The sequence below is a fragment of the Tupaia chinensis genome, unplaced genomic scaffold (genome assembly GCF_000334495.1).
Source record: "Tupaia chinensis unplaced genomic scaffold, TupChi_1.0 Scaffold149851_1, whole genome shotgun sequence".
NCBI lineage: Eukaryota > Metazoa > Chordata > Mammalia > Scandentia > Tupaiidae > Tupaia > Tupaia belangeri.
This window is the reverse complement of record NW_006209696.1, coordinates 405,314-429,274: the sequence shown is the minus strand read 5'-3', so window position 1 is coordinate 429,274 and position 23,961 is coordinate 405,314. Positions and strand designations below refer to the sequence as shown.

The window sequence follows — 23,961 nt, the reverse complement described above, 5'->3', positions numbered from 1 at the left end:
TAGTCGACCGTGGTTCGTGTCCCGGACCCGGTGGCTTAAAAACTCACGCCAGGCGCGTGTGCGTGCGTGCCCAAGATCCCGAGAGGAGAATGGAGGAGAAGGGATTGCGGCGTGACCATCCCCCCTGGGGGGTGATTTCTCGCTTTCTGTCTCTATGTCTCTCTCTGTCTGGCGAGCGCACGCGCCCTACAGTGAAAATCTCTAAAAAAAAAAAATCTATTCTTAATGTTTTAGTTTGAATATCCGGAATATTTTGAGGATTGCACCCCTAAGTAGGTACAACTCACAGCTATGAGACTGTTTTTCTTATGATTTGTTGCCAATAGGGTTACTTATATATGGGCTCTTCAGTGAGCTCATGATAGAAAGGATACTGCCCTTTCCCAGGGATACCCTGATCATTTTGGCACTTGTACCCCTCCCCCGCCAAGAAACTGTTGGTAGGCTTTCTTCACCTTAGCCATACAGACCCATTTGTTCAGGAGCCACTACTACCAGGCATCAAAACAAATAAAGGTTGAACATTCCTACTCCAAATATCTGAAATAAAAAATGCTTCAAATTTCAAATTTTGTTGAGTGTCAACATGAGGCCACAGTGAAAAGTTCCACACCTTACTTAATATGATGGTTTTTAGTCAAAAACACTGCAATAGGCCAAGCCCCTGTGGTACAGTCAGAGCTGGAAGCCACTTGTCAACCACAGTTCAAATTCCTGGCACTGCCATGCATATGCTACATGTCCAGAATTGTGGCAGACTAGAGGAAGAGGATTGCAGTGTGACTGAGCCCTATGGAGAGGGTGCTTCCTTCTCTTTCTCTTGAGCACACATGTGCTCTATCATGAATAAAAATAAAACAAAACACAGCAATTCAAAATTGATGTACAGTATAAAACTACCCTCAGGCTGTGTGTATAAGGTATATATGAAACATAAATACATTTTGTGTTTAAATTTGGGTCCCAGCCCCAAAATATCTCATTATGTATAAGCAAATGTCCCAAATATTTCAAAATTTGAAATGTTTTTGCTTTCAAACATTTTAGGTAAGGGCTACTGCACCCATGTATATTGGGTCATCGGAAAAGTCTTGATGTATTTTTCTATAAAAAATGTGCCGTGGCTTTTCCCAATATTTTAACAACACCACAGATGGTCTCTTACCTTTTAAAAAGAAAAAGAAAGAAGGAAAAGAAAGAAAGAAAAAAGGCTAGCAACAATATTTATAATCTTGCTATTTTAAACAACCTCAGTTGACAATTTTTCACTTAACAAGAGTATACAGCATGTCATTTGTTTTCTTTCCACATGTGCTCTATCATGAATAAAAATAAAACAAAACACAGCAATTCAAAATTGATGTACAGTATAAAACTACCCTCAGGCTGTGTGTATAAGGTATATATGAAACATAAATACATTTTGTGTTTAAATTTGGGTCCCAGCCCCAAAATATCTCATTATGTATAAGCAAATGTCCCAAATATTTCAAAATTTGAAATGTTTTTGCTTTCAAACATTTTAGGTAAGGGCTACTGCACCCATGTATATTGGGTCATCGGAAAAGTCTTGATGTATTTTTCTATAAAAAATGTGCCGTGGCTTTTCCCAATATTTTAACAACACCACAGATGGTCTCTTACCTTTTAAAAAGAAAAAGAAAGAAGGAAAAGAAAGAAAGAAAAAAGGCTAGCAACAATATTTATAATCTTGCTATTTTAAACAACCTCAGTTGACAATTTTTCACTTAACAAGAGTATACAGCATGTCATTTGTTTTCTTTCTAATGAATTGTTTTCTGAAACACAGCACTGCACTGTAGTTTGATGTTTCTCGCCATGCTTCCATTTCGTTAACCTGAACTTTATAATGCCCTCTGTGATAGGAAAAAAAAATGTGCAGCATTTTCCTCTAGAGTCTGAATCATGGCAGGTTCAATAAACATATTCTTATATGCATGTCTTCTTTTGCGAGTATTTGACCTTCGGATACCAAATCAAGAAATTCAAAGATTATCAGTGATGAAACAAGTGTGGGTTACAAAAATCAATAATATTTAACAGGCAGTAGAGGCTATATTTTGTATTATCTTTGGACATCGTTAAGTTCTTGATTCTTAAAATACCACTTATTTGATTCATAAATGTTGCTGTTTTGATAACATCAGTTGCTACTTCTCACACTTGGATCTATTCTTCCTCTAGAATATATATTTCATTTATATCAATCAGGTTGTATAGCTTACTAGAGAAGCTTCTAGATATTTAATCCACTTTCTCCTATTAGCTCATATCTTTGTAGACTCTTGCTGCGTTTGCATCCACTTTTATTAGGAGGGAAGGCACATCGTTAATACCTTGCCCCCTTCTACCTATTTCAGAGGAATATTCGTCCTTTTTTCCCTTCCAATGCTAAACACCTGTAAGTCCCCACCCCTGCTCCCTACATTTTTTTAGGGTCCTTACTTTGTACCTTCTCTTGAATGGCTTCCCAGGTTTCCCTGTTTCTAAATATGTAAAGACTTTTTTTTTTTTTTTTGTAGGTCTGATTTCCTTTCCTTTCACTCTATGACTCCTAATTTACACTTAACCTTTTATCTAAAAATTTTTTATGGAAACTTTCCTAAGTAGTGTTCCACCCTTAACGCTGTCTAACCTGACTCCTGCCCTCCCGCTGACTCCCTCAGTCAAGGGAAACCTTGCACAGTGTCTGACACACGTTACCAGTGCTGCATCATAGTTGCTGCTGCGTGAAAGCTGTCCCCTGAAACCAGTGCATCCAGGTCCCCAGCGCCGCTTGCTGACCATATTCAGTGATCTCTACCTGATATCCCTGTTAGGATCCAGAGTTGATTATCAATATGCCAGACATTTCTATGTGACTGTCCCTTTGATATCTCAAATTCAGTCTGCCCAGAAGTCTTAGTATCTTTAAAGATGTTCCATAGGTTTTTGTGTTTTGCTTTTGGTTTTGTTTTTGGTTTTATTGGAGTAGGGCTGGCATACTAGTGATAAGGAAATAGTCCTAGAGCTCACCTACTTCATTTAGAAATTTTCAAATGAACTCTTCACTTTTTTTTTTTTCCAGTTTGCTGTAGGGCACATGCACTCATAAAAGAGAGAGAGACAGAAAGAGAGAGAAAGTGAGAAAACACTCACCAGGGGTGATGACCACACCTCAGTCCCTTCTCTTTCGTTCTCCTGTTGAGATTTTGGGCACACACATGCATGCACCTGGCATGTTTTTCAGTCTGCTGGATTAAGGACTCAAACCGTATAGTTGGCAGTGTGGGATCCAGCCACCTCAGCCACCACACCTGCTGTCCCCAAACCCTTCATTTTTAATCCCAGATCTCACACTCTTTACATGGTACTTAGTGTCTTCCAATCTTGATCTTCCATTCATCTGTTTATGGACATCTGGGTTGGTTCCATGTCTTAGCAATTGTGAATAAGGCTGCAGTGAAGTCTCTTCACAATCTAAATGATGTATAGTGATTTAATGTATGAATAATAATTTAAAAAATCCTGATCTTGAGATTATCTGGGGATGGATTGTTCCCTTATGATCAGAGTCCTTGCAGACACTAAGGTGGAGGCTTCCTTTGCTTTACTCCTGTGCCTCCCTCTGCCTGTTCATTTTCTGTCTGAAATCCCTACCTGCCATATCTGTTCTCCTTTTCATTTTGTATTTATCACTTAAAAATATTTTTATTGTTATTTTAGAATATTTTTTACTAGAGAAGAAATCAATGTGTGTAGTCCATTTACAGTAGGGATCCGAATTTGTATCAGTTTATATCACTGAAGAAAATGAATCTCAGAGGCAGTTCTGTACCATAATTCTTCCCACTTGTGTATTTAATTTATATGCTGTGATCATAAACTGCATTTTCAAAAAGAAATCCTATTAAAACATCAGACGAACTATGTGATAAGTCTTTTTAAAGAAATGTCACAAGTGAAATAAAATGATCACATTTGGACCAGTTCTTTTCATCTTATACACTTGCCTGGGCTGACTGATTTCTACCTACATCATAGCCGATGACAAAGCCCATCTCTAGGTTATAGACTCTCCAATGGAGGCCTAAATAGATTGATTATTAAACTCTTTCTCCATAGCTTTGTCATCTGCTTTATGGAAAGTCTAACACTGGTCGTGTCTTAGAATTGGTTTCTCCAACACAGCTTTGGTTTTGATTCTAGCTTCTTTAGGAGGCTGATGTTGGTATATGCCTATGATGTTTCTGTGAATGAGAAAGTGACAATCTAATGTACATTAACATCATACATCTATGATTTACAACACTCAGGTTCAATCTTATATTGCTGGTAGGAGAACCACTGCTTTTTTTTCTTCTTACCAGTGTTTATTTGTTGACACATATAAACTAAAGAGTTGTAGCTCTGAAGTCTCACTGAAGAAGTATGGTCACTGACTGTTCATTCATTACATTAATGCCTATGATGAAAATACAGTACTGTGTAGTAAGATAAATATATTAAATTAATGTATTTGCTCCTATTTTGATCTTGTGTAGCTCTTTCTTTTTTTTAAGAGAGATTTTTGCTATAGGGCATGTGTGCTCACCAGAGAGACAAAGAGACAGAAAGTGAGAAATCACTCCCCTCCCCCAAAGGAGATGGTCATGCCACAATCCCTTCTCCTTCATTCTCCTTTGGGATTTTGGGCATGCACATACATGTTCTTGGCTTGAGTTTTAAGAAGCTGGGTCTGGGACTCAAACTGTAGTCAACCATGTGGGAGTCCAGTGATGTAACCATTATGTCATCTGCTGGTCCCTTGTGTAGCTTTTATTGGTCCTTTTTAACTATTTCTCGTCCAGAGATAAAATGGTAGTCAAAAATAAATGCATTGGGACCAGCAGTTAGCGTAATGGCTATGTCACTGGACTCCCATGTAGTTGACCACAGTTTGTGTCCCAGACCCGGTGGCTTAAACCTCACGCCGGGCGCGTGTGCGTGCGTGTCCAAGATCCCGAGAGGAGAATGGAGGAGAAGGGATTGTGGCATGGCCATCCCCCCGGGGGGTGATTTCTCACTTTCTGTCTCTGTGTCTCTCTCTGTCTGGCGAGCACACACCCTATGGCAAAAACTTCTCAAAAAAAAAAAAAGTAAATGCATTAAATATTTACTGGTATAAGGGAAAATTAAATAGTCAACTATTTTTAAAAATAAATATTTATAAATATTTGTTATCACCTTTTCTTAGTGATGCAGAAAGTATGTGATGCAATATCCTATCAATTTAATGTAGAGATTTTTCAATTTCTCTTTTTAAACCCAGGAACTCCTTTTTTTCCTTCCCATAGTTGTACTTGCAACCCATCTTTAAACAGATTAAAGCAGAGCCTCCCTCTTGATGGTGAGAATGAGTTGGCTGGAGCCTCAGATCAGCCACTGTTCTCTGTTTCTGCCAGCATTGGCACCTTTTTAGAACAGTTTTAAAATTGCATGTGTGATGACAGAAAGAAAGCAGTCTTTGGGATCAGACACATCTGGGCTTAAATCCCAGATCTTCCATGTTGTAGCTTTGTAACCTTAGAAAATTCATTAACCTCTCTTAACTTTGATTTACTGATCTGTAATGACAGTGTTCAGTCTTTATGTCATAGAGAAGTTTTAGAATTAATGTAGGGAAAATATAGCATTGTACAATACATGCCACTGGGCAGATAACTCAGTAAGACAATTGTCTTCTTACCATACAAAATCTGGATAAAACTTAAAAATAATTGTTTACTTGAGAATGATGATAATTTATTGGGGTGAATAGAAATGGGCTATTAGAAACATCGATACCGCATAATAAAAAGAAGGTGCACAATATAGAGCTTTAGTAGTCGGAATCCTTACTGCATGATTGGATTGTGTCCTTAAGGAGTGAGTGTCTTCAGGGTGCCTGAAATGGAGATTGCACTGTGTGTCACAATGCCATCCAGATGACCAAAGGGCTTAAGCCTATCAGTATGGCTAGGGCTGGTCTAAAGCCTTTGTAGCTGAGCTCTTGGATGTTGAGTATATTTTAAGGTATCTGGTTTGATATGCAGAGCTTCAACTTGTAGAGACCTAGAGTAGTTCTACACTGAGGTATAGCAGAGAGCATTGCCATGTTGGAGACTGAGTATGAAGGGTCATATACATACTGGAGATTTGGTAAGAAAAATCGCCTCCGCAGATGTCCTATACTGATTCTAAAACATTAGACAAAGTTTCAAAATGTTTTCAGAGAACCAAAAGCAGTTATTATTTGGCCCAGTGCTGTCACTGAAGTTCTTATTTCATAACAAGGAGGAATTGCTTTCCCTCCTATGTTATGTCTTATTGTTACTTTTTCTTTTCATCTTACATTCTTGCCTGGGCTGACCGATTTCTACCTACATCATAGCTGATAACAAAGCCCATCTCTTCCTCTAATCCAAAATGTGTTTTTTATCTTCAAGGTAATTAGTTCCGTTTTGATGGAGTATTTTTCCTCCCAAATGTCACTGGGTATAATATTTGAAATACTGAGAGTTGGGACCAGCAGATGGCATATACGTCATTGGACTCCCACATAATTGATCATGGCTCGAGCCCCAGACCTGGTGACTTAAAACTCACGCCAGGCACGTGTGCATGCATGCCCAAGATACCAAGAGGAGAAGAGAGGAGAAGGAATTTCAGTGTGGCTATCCTCCCTGTGGGGTGATTTCTCTCTCTGTGTCTCTGTTTCTTTCTGTCTCTCCGGCAAGCATATATGCCCTATAGCAAAAATATCTTAAAATAAAAAAAAAGAAAAAGAAAAGAAAAATTCAAAGTTGTTCCAACTCCTATTTCTGAATTCCCTATCCTAGTAAAAGATATTACCAAATTACCTAATTTTTATATCTGGGAATGATTCTACCATTTTCTTCTCTTCCTATTATACAAGGTTATTCAATGACCCTTCCTTCCTGTTCATATCCATGCTATTAAATAACTCATATTTTTCTTATGTAAAATTTTCTTCTTCCAGTAGAGAAAGAAAGATGGGAGTGAGGGGACAGGCATCCTCAACTGGGTCCTCACCCTGAGATTCACCCCTAGTATCAGCCAGGGTCATGAGCACACATGTGTACAGGTCTGACATGCTCAGGAACACCTTGGGATGTGAACACAGAACCTTCTCATGTGTCCTGAGCATCGCAGTTTCTTGGGTTACGTCCGAGTCACTGTGACTGCCCCGAGACTTTTCTTATGTAGACCAGGAAAATCCACTGTATGTTTTCCCCTGACACAGGTGATGGATGACTGTGCTGGGTAACCTATAATTAAGAACACTTATCTGGTTCACTACATATAACTACATCCCTTTGTCAAAAAATAAAAGGAAATGAAAACTGTGAATATAACTGATTTAATTCTAGAGCACTTTCAAAAGGCGAAATTTGAGCTTCTTAACTAATTTTAGCAATACGTTACTTATGACATCTCAGAACTGATCACAGCACTGGTGTGCCATGATGTAATGGTTGCAGATAGTTTATTTGTTGTGGTGGTAAGCCATAATAAACCCGGGGTGGGGGGCAAAATAATTTATGGCCCATTGGCCTTGCCTGTTATCATGTCTGGTGAAAAAATAATTCTCTGACAGAGATATAATGTTACCTTTAAAGCAAAATTACTTTAATGATGGGATATACATAGTTCATCTTTATACCTTAACATTAGTTGTAAAATCCACTTTAAAACAATTGTTTTTGCAAATATGGATTAGTACTTCCTATGGAGATAATCAGGCAGCCCATCACAAACTGAATTCATTATGATAAAGGTAAATACTGATTTTGATTTAAACTCTTGAATATAGATAGCAGTAATAATAAACTGATAATGAAAGTATTTTCCTCAAAATTGGAGGAATTTCAACTATTGGCAAATTTATCAAGTAATATGTGGCAGCCAGATGTCTTGGTAGAACACTAACTAGAGCTCTATTAAGCAGCGGTTTTAGTTTATGAAGGCCCATTTTTTTCTGTTAATAATCTAGGTAATAGTCCTACATAGGATGAAAGCATTTGCCTTTACCTTATAAGGTAAAGCATAGCTCTAGAATGTTAGATAAAGCCATTTGAAGAACATACTTGCAATTTTCTTTCCCAGAAACTTGAGTTGCAGTGGGAGTTTCTCTGGCAAAGAGGGCAAGGGATAAGTGGTGACTGCAGTAGGAGTAGCATTGTGCAAAGACATACAGTAATAAGAGGGAAAGAAAGGGAGGGACTCAGAGAGGGAGAAGAGAATGAATGAGACTCTATATGATGACACTAGTTGTGCCAAGAGATGAAATGAGAGAGGGGAACAGTAGCTAGATACATCAAGACCTTGATTGCCATGCTAGGGAATTTGGATTTTATCCCCATGACAATGCATAGCCATTAGAGAGCTTTGAGAACAAGATTTGACTCCTGAAAGATTGCTCTAGCTTTTATCTGGAGAGTAAACTGAGGGTCAAATAATGGCAGAAGCAAAGAAATTTGTTAGGCCTCTGCTGAGAGTAATGACACGTGAAACTGTATAGTTTATAAAATACGGAAGAATGGAGACATGGCATGGTCAAATTCAGTTTACAATGTTATAAATTTGAGGTTCCAGTTAGCCTTTCAGGTGAAATTAATGTCTGGTTGGTAGTGGGATGCCTAGGTCCATAGTTTAGGAGTCAGAGCTAAGAATAAAAATTAGGGAACTGAATCTGTTGAAAAAGAGATCTCGTACAGGCATGAAGGTAAAGTAAGTGCAGGCTGAAATCCAAGGAACACGATACGTAAGAGATGGATGTTGCAAGGAGGGAAACTTGAAGGGTGTGGAGAGAATATTCAGAAAGGAAGAAAGGACACCCGAAGTGATATCAAGGAGCCAAAGGAAGAATGGCTTTGAGGAAGAGATTCAGTTTTACATTTGGCAGTCAATAGCGTATGAGATCAGGACAGGGAACGCTGAATTGAATTAGTAAGCAGCATGATAGGGAAATAGTCCAGATTGATGGAATTTAAGGGGTGATTGGGAACAAAGGGAAAAAAGATGGTGAGGGTTGGTAATCCCCCCTCCTCCCTCTTTACTTCAGTTTTTTCTTTTAGGTCTTAGCATGCTAATGTCCTCCATGCAGCCTCCTAGCCAGCCAGCCAGAATCATGGACTCATACCCATTGGGTTCAGGTGAACCCTGGAGCCAAACCTCAGGCCTTCCCGATACTCCAGTATTGAGCCACATCACCCTGTGGCCTATACCACTTCAGTTGGGCTGGTAACTCCTTTTCAAAGGGTTGGTAGTAAAGAAAGAGAAGTCTTCCAAAGTACAGATGAACAACTAAGGTTCCTAAGAAGATCCCAGTGATTTAAATACCTGTTGGTCTGTTGGAGAGATTGGTCTTGTGAGGTGGAATCCTTCCTCCTTTCATTGTGAAAATCAGTGAAAGAAGCAGGCCCAGATGCTTCTGTGGTGCAGGGAAAAAAAAAAGGTGGGACGGAATCAGGACTATGTGGGAGAGTCCTGTTGAGTGAGAGAATGGGCTGACAGAGAGTGAGGGGGTGCAAACTAACTTCCAGCTGAGGTTGTTAATCATGAACTGTGAGTCTGCATAGCTGTGCATACACCTGTGCATTTAAAAAAAATAATATGAGCGGGTACAATAAAAGGGGATGGGGAGCATTTCCAACAGGGTCTTGTCACTTTGATCTACTTTCTCCAACCCTTTAGTACCTCAGGAACCTGGGTACCATGCACATCCAGCATGTTTTCAGGCCAGCCCAGGAACCGAACCTGTGGGCACCATATGGCTTCCAGCCTTGCAGATCACTGTGATGTTGCTGTATCACAACAACTGGGCCACCTGTGTATTTTTAGAGGTCAACTTATACACCAGTGTGAAAAAGCTTTCCTGTGTAGGGGTGACCAGAGAACAGGGAAATGAGGCTTTGAGGTTATTGACCATGTTTGGTAGCTAGCCTGAGAAGACATGAAGATCTGTGGAACTGAGAGCGAGCGAGCGAGTGAGCAAGAGAGAGAGAGAGACACCATCAGTGGGCAGAAACTGTGATTAGGGAGGAGGATTAGGGCAGTGGAACAAAAAGTCTGCAGAGTGTGTGGTTACTGGTGAGTGCCTGAGACTACAAGTCTTGGTAGGCACTTAACAGGCAAAGATGAGGGCCAGGGTCAAATGGGAAGTTGGAGTGCAATGGGAAGTCATTGGAGTTGAGGGCACTAAGAAATGGGGAGGATATTCTGAAAGGTTGTCATTGTTATGTACAATGAAGGCAGAGCCTAGGGAGGACCAGTCCAGGTGCTAGAAACAGTAAAAACAAAACAAAACAAAAACAAAAAAAGATTCACCTAGCCCTTCCCTGTTTTCCACTCTTACTCTTCATGTAGTGACATTTTCTGTGCCTTGGCCTGGTTCACCACTTTGGTACAGCATCTGCCACTGGCTGCTTGAGGAGGTGATGAAGTAACACTGATTAGGCCTGCAAAAAATACTTACATCACTAGAATGCAGACTCCACGAAACACGGATTTTGGTATTTTTTTTTCACTGTTGCCTTCACACACCTAGGTTAGAGTCTTGTTCATTGTTTTGTGAATGAAATATTTGAATGTTTTATATTGACCCTAAGTGCCAACTGGTTCACTCAGTTTTAGCCTATTGCTGATTTGGGGTTGCATCCCCCAGAATCAGCCTTAAAAAGTCTCTTCTATTTTGGGGATCCAGATCCCAGCTCTGCCTCTGCACCTGTATTCAGCTCACCCTCGCTCCTCTTTCCTTACTGAGGTCAGAGTCACTCACTGGACCTTGCGCACTGTTTTCTCCATTACAGAACTGCTCAGGCTTCAGCCCCTCTCCTTCCTGCCGGCCTTGAAGAGGCAATATCCCTACTCTTCACTAAGGCTAATAGGTTTCCTTGATTAGAGGTTTAAGAGACTATATTGCTCTCTTCATCTCATCACCTTCTGTCTTTCCTTCTGGACCCTGTCATCTGTCTCTCTCGTACTGTAATCACTTACTCCCTTTCCAACAAGTGTAAAGCGAATTCACAAAACGAACAAAAAGCCACTTCAGTCTTAGAACTGAAACATTGTCTTTTGTCTTCCTTCTAATGTCACTTAATGACTAGTTTACTTAGTGACTGCTTCTGTTTCCTTGCTGCCAATTTACTGCTCAACACCTTAAGTTTGGGGTTGGACTCATAAATTCCTGAGCTGTTAGGATGATTTCTCCTGCATTCTTATGGCTTTCCCACAGTCCTCATTTCTTCATCTATTATTTCAACAAATATTGAGCCCCTCTTATTGTAAAGCACATTTCAATGTGCTAGAGGTGCTGCAATGCATAAAACATACAGAAATCACTACTCTTGTGGATCTACTTTCCAGAGGAAGAAACAGATATTAAATGATATAAAAGTGAGTATATGGGTATATATGTAAATATTGATGTATTTGGTGGAAGTTACAAGGCTAAGAGTAAAACAGAGAAGAGGTATAGACATTTTCAGAGTGGAAGAATTTGCTGACTTACATAGTGAGGGGGACCTTTAAATGAGGTGGCTTTTAAGGAAAGGTTTGAAGGAACTCAGAGGAAGTGATGCAATTTCTGTCCAGAGGAAGAACATTTTAAGCAGAATGAGGAGTCAATGCAAAATTCTCATTGCAGGATTATGCCTGATGGTTTTGAAGATAAGTGAGGAGGGTAGTCATCTTTCTTGACTTGACAATGGCTTTGGACATCCATTACTCTTCTCGGCTTTTGAAAGTATCCTTTGTTCTTTGCCTTCAGAAATCAGTATTCTGAAGGGAATAACCTAGTCTAGTTTTAGACTTCTTCATCTCCTTAACTATTTTCTTCTCTTCTTTATGCCTACCTTTTAATCTTTTCTTCCTTTAGAGCCATTTTCTTGGTCCTCTTTTTTCCCTGCATACATCTGTATTGCCAGATTGAGTCTTAACTGTGCTGCTATTCATGAGACATGTCAGCTTGTACATCACCGGGGGCCAAAATTCAATATGTGTTCACTATCCAAATAATTCATTCCCCTTCCTTCCTTCCTTCAAAGGCCCCAATTCTTACTTTGCCTTCTGTTTCCAGTATCTGTTTTTTGCTTAACTTATCAAATAGTTACCCAGTTTAGAGAACTGAGTCATCTCTGACTGTTATCTCTTACCATCCACTTCTTCTTGGTCTCTTATCAACCTCATTCTCTATGTGTTGTGTTTCATTCTTCTTCAATCACACTCTTGCCATAGTAAACATAGTTCAAATATTCGAGCAAATATTTGTCTTCGTGTACATTAAACCTTGTGTCTAAAATGTTCTTCCTACCCTTCAGGGGCAAGCTCAGATGTTACCTCCTCTTTCTTCCCATTCGAGCCATGTTAAAGATGGTCTCCATTTTGTATATACCTCATTAAAGCCCCACTCAGCAATAAAATGAGTATCTTACCAGACTATAAGCTCCTTGAAAGCTGCAGCTAAGTCCTACTAATCAGTGTACCTTAATTTTTTTATATTTCCTGGCTTTGGATACATAGCACAGAGAGTAGATGGATTTAGACTGAAGGTAGTGCATTACAATATATTGAATATGAAGAGAGAAAATTAGAAATTCCTAAGATACATATGTCTTCATCAATAGCATTCATATGTTGTATGCATAATATCAAGTTCTTTGGGAGCAAATTGATGGGAGTGATGTTTTGCCAGTGTTTGCTGAAATCCTGAGTTCTAATGCACACCTTGGACTATGACAAACAGTCTGTTGGCAGATAGGCATCAGCCCCACCTAGAGAGTGCCTTGTGGCAGGCTGAGCTTCATTGTTATCTAGGCTGAGGGCAAAGAATAGTTGCTTTAAGTCAAACTTAACAATTTTAGTTAAATAAAGACAGTATATAGTCACTGTTTACTCTGAAGCAGTGTTCTTTATTGCTTGTTTTTGTTTCTAAATTTACAATCTTTTCTTGTTGTATTTTATTTACCTATAGAAATTTCTCACTATAGAAAAATTAAGCAATGGATACATTTCAGGAAACCCAAAAAAGAAGGTTCTATGGTAAACTTATGACATGGAAGCTATAGAATAAGAAGCTGAAATTGAAGGAGAGGAGAAACAAGTGACTAAAATTTTTCATCTAACTCTAAAACATTAACTCCTCCAGCGAACCATTAATTTAGCAAAATGTACCTCCTTCACTTGGAAAGCAATCTATTATGCTTTGAAAGGAATGGCCAAGTAAAAATAATTGAGTCAGTGACCTAAGTACTAACTTTGACAGAAATTATTTGTCTTGAGATTTTAATGATGTCAAAAACTGTCTCTCTTTATTCTCTTAACTTGCATTTTTTAGACAATTGCCCCAATTCTACAGAACTCTTTTGTGAATTTCTAAATCATTTGGAGAATATGTATGATATTTTAATGAGCAGCCCACAGTTCACTTTTATCAAGTGGCTTGCAGGATGAGCTGTTGTTCATACTAGTTACAGAGAAGATTAACTCATGCTACAGAGTTCAGTTCTATTCATTTTGAACGAAATGAACAAATTAAGTTAAATTAAGTTCATTTTGACCCAGGACTGGAACATAGTAGCTAGAAAATATAACAAAATTAAATAGAATTGTTAAAGGATTTTTTTTTAAAAAGTGTATCTTTCATGTATGTGAGCACTTCCAACATGTTGGTCTAGCCTCTGTCCTACCATCAAACTGAGAAGCTCTTTGTATTGTTTATGTGGGGAACAGCTTAGCTAATGTACCACAGCTCTCAGAGTAAGCAGGGGCTGGATGGGTGAGATGGACACGGTACAATCAAAGTGCAGTTGATACCTGTAGAAGTGACTCTAGAAGGCTGGTGGTAAGTGTAGGGGCTCTCAAGTTATATTAAGGTCCTTCTATATGGCAAAATGCTCCGTGTCTACCCCAAATTACCCTCCAGACACACTAGGTGGGAACATATTTAAAAATATTGTTTAATTGAAATCTATTTGCTGGGATAATAGGTTGTAAACATTTTCTCAACCTTTCATGTACCTCCTAACTTTTGTTAGTGCTTAGTGGAGTGCTCCCATAAACTGATTTGAACTAGGATTAAAATAAGGAATGGGGTGAGCAAGTGACATTATGATTATGATGCTTTGTGTTTTTTGAAGATCAACTTCCTTTTTTTTTGAGAGAGACAGATTTTTTGCTAAAGGGAACATGCGCTTGCCAGACAGACGAGACAGAGAGACAAAAAGTGAGAAATCATCTCCCTTCCTCCCCGGGGTGTATGGCCATGCCACAGTCCTTTCTCCTCCATTCTCCTCTCGGGATTTTGGGCATGCACGTACACATGCCCACCATGAATTTTAAGCCACTGGGTCCAGGACTCAAACTGTGGTCAACTACGTGGGAGTCCAGTAATGTAACCATTACGCCATTGGCTGGTCCCCGAAGATCGACTTTTTAAAAATCTTTGTCATGTGAATCCACAGGGCCTAGTGTCCTAAGGTGGTTTTTACTTGATATTCTGAATTTTTTGAAGCATCCTTTTATCAGGACAAGTGAGCCTGACAGGTGACAGATGCCATGGACAGGATTTCTCTTTGCAAGTATATGAGAACATGTTTGGAAGGCAGGGTGAATAAGAAATATTGACCCAAAGCTTCTTTTTTTTTTTTTTAAGGTTTTTGTTATAAGGTATGTTCACTCACTGGAGAGAAAGAGAGAGAGAGAGAGGGAGAAAGACAATGAGAGGGAAAGTAAGAAATCAACCCCCTCCCCAGGGGGTTGGCCATGCTATATATAATCCCTTCTCCTCCGTTCTCCTCTTGTGATTTTAGATATGCACACAATGTGTGCCTGGCCTGTTTCAATCAACAGGGTCTGGGACTCGAACCACGGCTGGCCACGTGGGAGTCCAGTGCCTTAACCACCATGCCACTTGATGGTCCCATTCCCAAAGCTTTTTGAATCCAGGAAGAATATGAGGCGGAATGACTGCCAGCATGCTATTTGATACAGCAGCTCAGGTTTTCCTCACACAGTATATATGAATGTGAATTTGCTGTTTCAGTAACTTCATTATGAGCAAGTGGAATGCACTTCTAGAAGTGTTTAATGTCTGCAAGGAGATGCCCGCTGCTGTCAGTGGTTTGTATTAATGCATTATCAGGACTTACTGTTTTACCGTGAAGGGGTCGAATAGGCTTTTTGTTTGAGTTGAAGTATCATGGTAATGTCTTTCCTCACCTTCTTGAGCAACACTTTTACATAATGTGACAGCTTCATGGGTTAATGCATTTCTGAATATGGTCTGTTCAGGTGTTACTTGTCCAATGCAGAAGGTGTTTGAAATACCTTCTATTAGCTCTATAAAAATAAAGGGTAAATTTAAATATATATAATCTATCTCTCTACTGTTGCTCTTTGCTTTTTTGTATCTAAGTTTCAGCCATTCTAAACTCCCTGAAAAAGTTGATGCATTGTGCATCATCTGGTCACTTTTTAGGTCTTCAGATTGTGTGCTTCTTCCCCACCCCCACCTCCTCTGCTCTGCTCTCACCTCCCCCAAATCTGACCTGGTTACTCCGATTTGGGTTCCTAGGGGTGCTGTTCTTCTCCCTTCATGACATTTATCACTTAGCCTTGTTAAAATTGTGTTGACTGTGCTTTTCAGAGGATAGTAAATTGCCCAAGGAACAGAAGCCTTGGTCTCATTCACCAGTCTATCCCTGGTGTTCAGTGCAGGCTTTGTCAGCTTTTTAGTCGATCCGTTCTATTTTTTGTATGGTAATGTTTATTATTCTGATTTTTTTTTCTTTTTTTTTTCAAAGACTCCCCAAAGTGAGGACAAAAGGAATCATGCCGAGAAGCCAATCACTCTTCCAAGGCAGGAAGATCTCAAAAAGCCAAATGACCTTCCTAATTCCACTTCAGATACCAAAATAGGAGAAAGTGATAAACAACCAAAAGAAAGCTTTTTTCAATTTCTTGGCAACTTGTTCAACATCTCAGGAAAATCATCTCTTGGTGAGGCCAAGCAGTCTTCTTTCAAAGATGATCATGATAAAACTGAGAAAGATTTACAGAACCTCAGCGACCACCATGAAGAAGGAATCAGGGAGAAAGAGATTTCCAGTGGCTCCCTCGGAGCCCAGCCACTGTCAGTAGAAGCGCAGGAGTCCAACTCCACTGACCTCTCTGATGCCTTCTCTTCAGATACCACACAGGACAGTGAACAGGAAACCAGTGACATGCTAAAGTAAGTTCAGATTTAATTGAGACGAAAGGTCGAGTTTTGGGATTTAGCTTTTGAGCCTTAAGTTCTAATTCTATTTTTGAAGGGTTTGGAAAAACTATTCTGTAATATCTTTACTACTAATAAATTGTATGATTTTTGTAGCATACAGGTAATCTATCTAGGTACTTTTACGCTATTTGAGGCTGTGGTACTAATACCTTTTGGGTGCCAAATTTATCATAATATATATAATGTAAGTCATTTTTAATTGACAGCTTCCATGAATGGGAATGTTTTCTGTTTTCTGAATTCTTCCTGTATTAGGACAGCAATGTGTTTAATATGTACATTTTAGAACCGAAACGAACCTAAGGTTTGTATTCTCATTCTATTCTTTCAATATCTTTTCTTTGTGAAATCTTGTTATAAAGGGGTTAGGAGCAATAAAATTGACTCTACTTATGAAGCTAGCTTCATGAACCTTTTGCATGGCTCTAAGGCACTAAAGGCTTGCGTGGATTTAAGGAGCATTTTACCACACTGTTTTTCTTTGTTTGATTAGCAGGCGAGCACTGACTTGGTCTTTCTTTTACTCAAATGAGCTAGAAGGAACGTTTCTACTCAAAAAATATTTGTACCAGTGTTGAGTCCATTGGACATTTTGTGTAACATGAAATCATTCATCCATAACTAATACAGCTCTGTTTTATTTATTTTAATTTTATTTCTCCCTGAGAACTTATTATTTGAAAAGACCATTAGTAGTAATACTCTAGATAGATGTAGATGATAACATATAGTTATATATTGGGTCGTCAGAACAGTCTTGACAAATTTTTGCATAGAAAAATGACCTAATTCCTCATGGCAAGCTTATCAGGTAGACACAGACCCATTTTACAGTGTGAAAACTGAGACCAGGTATATGTCTCAGACATGTCAGAATGTACTGATAAAACTATGGTATTTGAAACAATGTCATAATGGTGCAGTCTTTGCTAGATACTTAGCTGGAACAGGGTAGACAGTCTTCGTCTATATATTAGATTGTCAGAAAAGTCAAGGCGTATTTTTTCTATTCAAAAATGTATCATGGCCTTTTTTTTTTTTTTTTAAGAGTTTTGTTTTTGTTTTTGTTTTTTTTTTTTTTTTTTTTTTTTTTTTTTTTTTTGCTATAGGGCGCGTGCGCTCACCAGACAGAGAGAGACAGAGAGATAGAAAGCGAGAAATCACCCCCACCGGGGGGATGGCCCCGCCGCATTCCCTTCTCCTCCGTTCTCTCAGGATCTTGGGCACGCATGTACATGCGCCCGGTGTGAGTTTTAAGCCACCAGTGCCGGGACGCGAACCGCGGTCAACTACATGGGAGTCCAGCGACATAGCCATTACGCTAACTGCTGGTCCCTCAAAAATGTATCATGACTTTCTTTTTTTTGAGAGATTTTCGCTATAGGGCGTGTGTGCTCGCCAGACAGACAGAGAGAGACATACAGACAGAAAGCGAGAAATCACCCCCCGGGGGGATGGTCATGCCACAATCCCTTCTCCTCTATCTCCTCTTGGGATCTTGGTCACGCACGCACACGCGCCCAGCGTGAGTTTCAAGCCACCGGGTCTGGGATGCGAACCGCGGAAAATGTATCATGCCTTTCAACAACCCAATATTTTGAATCTTTGGTGTAATGACATTACATATTCTTGTAGAAAGGAAATGTGTTGTGGAATTAGTTAACAATTTGTAGAAAAAGATAAAAGTCAGATATTTATCTCTATAAATTACTTTGTAAAGTTTTTGCCATTGGGCACATGCACTCACCAGGGATAGATAAGAGGGAACGTAAGAAATCACGTCCCAAAGGAGACAGTCACACTGCAATCCCGTTCTCCAGTCTATCCCACCAGGGTAGACACACACACCCAGCGTGACTGTCAAGCTTCCAGGTCTGGGAGTTAAAAGCTGTGGTCTACCATGTGGGAGTCTAGCTCCTTAATCACCATGCCACTTGCTGGCCCTCCTTTATCTCATTTTTCTATTAAAATAAATTTAAATAATAAATGTTCAGTATAAAAGATTTAAAGCTATACATGAATTTTTATTTTATTTTGGTAATGAATGACTTTCTCAGTTTAATAGCAGTGGAAGATCAGGAAAGAGCTTGGTAGATTAGCTTATTCCTAACTTTCAAACTCTTATGGCAAATAACATAAACAATGAAAAGTTTAAATAGCAAATGACAAAATTACTTGCAAACAATATGCTAGAGAATGCTTTAACCAATAAACAATTTAGATGCTAACTCACTAACGGAAACAAAGAAGAGTGAGCAATATTAACACACAATTCAAGTAAATGAAATATAAATTGCTAATAAATAAGTAAAAAGGTTTACTAATAGTCAAGAAAATGCAAACTAAACTGAGACAGCTTTTTGTTTCCTATTAAATATAGTTGACAACAGTCCATAAAAACTGACAAGATCCCAAGTAAGACAGAGCTGATAATGTGGTCACTCTGACATACAGGTAGGAGTAGGGAATGTAATTTGATACCGTATTTTAGAAATTCAACTGGCACTGTTTGTCAGGAACTTAAGTGTCTAGGCCGGTCCTGTCGTACTGTGGTTAGGGGCTGTACAACAGCAAGTGGGATCCCACATGGACGACTGGGTTTTGAATCCCAGCCCCGTCAGCACACACACTCCCAGGAAACTTCTAAGATAGAGACTTGGAGGGAAAAGTAGCACAGCATTGAGGGATACACACCCTCATTTTGTGCATGGGTATGCACCCTCTGGCATTAAAGGAAAAAAAAAAGAGAACCTTTTCATGATATAGGGAGGTGCTTGTTGAAACATTATTTATAGAAACATGTATTTGGAAACAAATATGTAGCAACAGAGAAGTGCCTGCATTGTGGTACCTCATGAAACTGGGATTGTCAAAAAAACTGCTGTTTGAGCTGTGGTCCTGGGAGCAGCAGGTATGAGCGTCACTGGGAATTCACTAGAAATGCAGATTATCTGCTTCCGACTCACTGAATTTTTTTCCCTAAAAGAATATCTATATGTATATCTATATCTATATATCTATATATATATAGAGAGAGAGAAAGAGAGACAAAGAGAGACAGAGACAGAGACAGAAAGAAGATAGGGATTGTCCTGTCTGGCTAGGAGTTTGGGCTGGAAGGAGAGGTGTGGGGCAGAGGCTCTTCAGTTGAAGGAGAAGGGCCCACCTTCCCCACTGAATTGTAATCTCTGGGAGCTGGGCCCAGCAGTCTTCCTCTCACCTCTGCAGGTGACTCGATTACATACTCATATTTGACATCCCGTGTTTTAAAGTAATTTAAAATTGTGGGCATCTTGAGGCTATTTATTTTATGGGAATTGAATAAAATGCAAAGTTTGTGATTTTTTTACTTTGGTTTTGTTGAGCTTGTCAGGTTTATTTCTTGGTTCTAGACAATGGATGATGAAAGAGGATACTGTGCCTCTTATTTCTTATTATTGAAGCCCTCCTTGTTGATAGGCTAATTGTGGCAATTCTCCAGAACCACCTCAACAAAGAAATGTGATACTTAATTTAGGAGGGAAGACGAAGACCCCCGGGCTCTCAGTTTGACAGAGGTACAGGCTTCTTCCAGCCCAACTCTAGAAATCTCACAGCCTGTCGTGCTTGGAATTACAGTGTCACTAACTTCCGGTGGACACTTGTCAATTTGAGTATGCATTTTAATTGAAAAGTTGAATATCATTTTGGTAATAGTTTATTTTGACGGTATCATTAAGGGATGCTCACAACTGAATTTAGATATTATTTAAATAAAATATCTAGAGAATTATTTACCAATAGTCTTGAGGATCTACATTTTAAATGTTAAAGTTCAGTGATAGGAATTTACTAAAAGCACAGCTGTATTTAAGTTTTTATTCAGATTATGAGACTATTTCAAATATGATATGTTACTTAAAATTAAAAGCCTGTGGGCCAGTGCATGGCCTAAAGGGACCAGATCCCACATGGCCAACCATGTGATTTAAGTCCTGGACCCAGTAATTTGAGAAACATGCCAGGTACATGTAAAGTGCATGCCTCAAATTCTTACGGAATAGAGAAGAGGAGAAGGGATTTCAGCATGACCGCATCCTATTGTGGGGGTGCTTCCTCCCTCTCTCTCTGTCTCTCTCTGGTGGGGGCATACATTCTCTGGCAAATTAAAACAAAACTAGCAACTGCCTGTATCTTTGAGTTTACTAGGAAATTTTATTTTTATGTATAAAATTTTATTTATTTTTTTAATATAGGGAGGCCTGACTTAAGGTTTCACATCACCTTTCTCATGGATAAATGCCCCCATGATGTTTTTCTTTAAAGGTTTTGATTATTAAAGTGTATTAAAAAGGGCAAATGACTTAATTTAGATAAGTCAATAAAAATTATCTGTGCTGTATAACACTGTCCTTTATTGTCAAAATATGTTCGTGATTACTATTAATTTAGATTTCAAAATTTAGAAAAGTTATCATTTTAAGTAAATAAAAAAATTCTCACCAAAAGGCATCACTAATAGTTTCATCTTTACTAAATTAAAAGTAATAAAATAACTAAGCCAGCCAGGTGGCTTTGTGGTTAGGGCAGTTGGATCTCATGTGGCTGTAAGTGCTGTTTGAGTCCAGGACCAGGTGACTTGAAAAACATGCCAGGAACATGTGTGCGCGTGCCCTCAAATCCCGAGAGGACAGTGGAGGAGAAGGGATGATAGTGTGGCTATCCCTCTGGGGGTTACTTTCTCATGTTACATCTTTGCCTCTCTCTCTCTGGCAAGTGCCTGCACCCTATAACAAATTAAAACAAAAATAATAAAAATTTTATATATAGTTGGTTATGCAAATATTATTTTTATTATCCATAAAACCTTTAAGAAAACTTGTTACATTTTTAGATTGTTTTTTGAATATCAACTCATGGTGTAATTTATATAGAAAGCTATTAATATTTTACTATCAGGTTAAATTTTATTTTAGAAGCTCTGTGTTATAGTTCCTCTATTTCCGCAGGTTCATGTTTATTTTATTGAGAAGCATTTCTGTCCAAGCTCTCATGGGACTTTTTTTTTTTCCTTGACTGGTTATGTAGCTTTTCTTTGCATGGAAAAGTTTACAAGCCTTCTATTGTAAGGAATTATCTTCTTAACTTTGTAATTTGAAAGGAAATAAATCTTTTTGCTATAAAAAGTAGCTTAATCGTATATTCTTGAAAGTGAATTAGGTATTTTTACTGTAAAGCTAGTTATTATTTTCAGGCTGCTGTTATAGAATTTTCTTTGAAAAATGACACATGTCTTTGGTTGACTCTTGCAGTGTCAAATGTATCACATTCATCCAGAATATAGAACTGCCATATGTAGTACCTGGATGCTTAATAAACCTTCCTGTGATGAGTAGTTATTTCATAGACTGAAATCCATAAAATGTTTTCAGGTTTTTTATGCCCTTTTTTTCTTGAATAGTTGAAATTGCTAGGTATTATTACTTTTTTTCTTACCACTGTTTAGATCACATACCTTTAACATATAGGATAAGCTATAGAGCCCGTGCATACTTAGGTAATACATGCAGTTAATACTCCCTTTTCTCTGTCCAGCTTGTGGACATATCACTTTTTCCTTTTCCATATTCAACTTACATATATTTAGATTTTATTTCCCTCATGAGGGGGTAGAGAGGGGTGGAGCAGCTACCTGCAGTGATGTGCCAGTCACACAAAGCTCTGCAGTGCTGAGGCCTCATGGGAAGGCCCTGAGGTCGTGTCGGGTGTTTTTTCCTGTGAGCGCCAACACACGTGCCTGTGTGCCTGTGATCCTGGCTGCCTGAGGCTAGGGTGGATCATGGCAAGAGGATCCCAGTGGGGACGATGGTCTCTTTATCCCCTTTCTCTCTATCATGGAAGAAATAAAGTCAAAAGGAAAAAAGAGAGAAAGAAATATAGCACCCCCAGCAAGTCTCACACCGTGATCACCCCCAGCCATTGATAGCGGGGATCAAGGCCATGTGTGTGTCCCCGGCATGCATAGGTGGACCTGGGAACTGAACCTTGGCTTTCCATATGGCTTTCAGCATCACAGAGCTTTACACTACTGCTGTACCACCATGGCTAGGCCTCCATCTTTAGCTTATTTTTAAAGTTATATGTTTTTGGCAATTTCATTTTTACTTGCTAGGAAAACATTAAAAGTTGAGACAATTTCATGTTCCTAATATTATTCTATTAGGGTGACTCAATGGCAGTCTGTGAAAGAATGATGCAGAAAATAGGCAGTGCTGGCACGACTAACCTTTTACAAAGTGGGAGTGTAGCTGCTCAGTACCTGCAGGGGCTAATTGTAATACATGCAGCTAAGCTGGCAGCTTTGTTAGTCCATGCTTTAAACGTGATGATGTAGTTTAGTTTAATGCATACTTAAGTTACAAGATGGAACATTTTCACCTGGACAGATTATCTTGTTAGAAATGTAAACTAGTGAATATAAGTCATATAAATCAATTTTTTTAAGGATTTCCTCCTTTTTTTTTTTTTTTTTTAAATTTTCCCATTGTGCACATGTACTCACCAGAGACTGACACTAAAAGGGAAAGTGAGAAATCGCCTTCCTGGGGAAATGGCCATACCACAGTCCTTTCTCCTCCATTCTCCTCCTGGGATTTGGGACATACATGCACACTTGCCTGTGGAATTTCCAAGCTGCCACATCTGGGACTGTGGTTGGCCATGTGGGAGTGTCATAACCAGTATGTCACCTGCTGGCCTCACATAAACATTAATTTAATCATTTCGCAGAAAGTACTCAGAATGCCCTAAAACCTGTAAAACACAGATTTCGCTTTCTCTTCTCAAAGAACTTCAAGAGATTTTATCATAATGAGTTGATATTTTTGTGAACTGTTTTCTGTGGTTTATATTATTAGAGTTCTTTTAGATCAAAAGTTGCATTGAGGCAGGATAAAATTCTTTAAGGTCTGATTAGGAGAGTTGGTAGTGAGTAGTAAGATGACTTAAATTTGCTATACTTGGGACCAGCAGTTAGCATAATGGCTATGTTGCTGGACCCCCACGTAGTCGACCGTGGTTTGAGTCCCGATCCGGCAGCTTAAACTCAATGCCGGGCGCATGTGCGTGCGTGCCTAAGATCCTGAGAGGAGAATGGAGGGGAAGGGATTGCAGTGTGGCCATCCCCCCCTGGGGGGTGATTTCTTGCTTTCTGTCTCTCTGTCTCTCTCTGTCTTTCTGGTGAACGCACACGCCCTATAGCAAAAACCTCTCCAAAGAAAAAGTGCTATACTTAAGACCAAAGGAGAGACCAGCAGTTGGCATAATGGCTATGTCGCTGGACTCCCATGTAGTCGACCGTGGTTCAAGTCCTGGACCCGGTGGCTTAAACTCACGCAGGGTGCATGTGCATGCATGCCCAAGATCCTGAGAGGAGAATGGAGGGGAAGGGATTGCAGTGTGGCCATCTTCCCTGGGAGTGGGGGGGTGATTTCTCACACACGGGCCCTGTAGCAAAAAAAAAAAAAAAACTCTAAAAAAAAAAAAAAGACCAAAAGAAACCGGGCACTTTTTCAGACTAGTGCACATGTTATTTTAAAAGATTCTTGCATTTTCCTCAACATGAATTTACCTCTGTGTATTTTTCTCTTATTGCTTATTTT

General features: G+C 39.2%; 1 protein-coding gene and 1 long non-coding RNA gene across 4 annotated transcripts in view; one reads left to right on the top strand and one right to left on the bottom strand.

Annotated features, from left to right (window-relative positions):
- Positions 1-23,961, top strand: part of CRYBG3 (crystallin beta-gamma domain containing 3) — a 125,017-nt gene that overhangs the window by 23,596 nt on the left and 77,460 nt on the right. For all 3 annotated transcript variants that reach the window (XM_006171554.3, XM_006171553.3, XM_006171555.3), the window contains exon 3: positions 15,846-16,273. In XM_006171554.3, the coding sequence (XP_006171616.1) occupies positions 15,846-16,273 (428 nt within the window). The remainder of the gene's footprint in view (positions 1-15,845; positions 16,274-23,961) is intronic.
- LOC114006714 (uncharacterized) overlaps positions 1-23,961 on the bottom strand; it is a 49,021-nt gene that overhangs the window by 20,812 nt on the left and 4,248 nt on the right. The window lies entirely within an intron of this gene.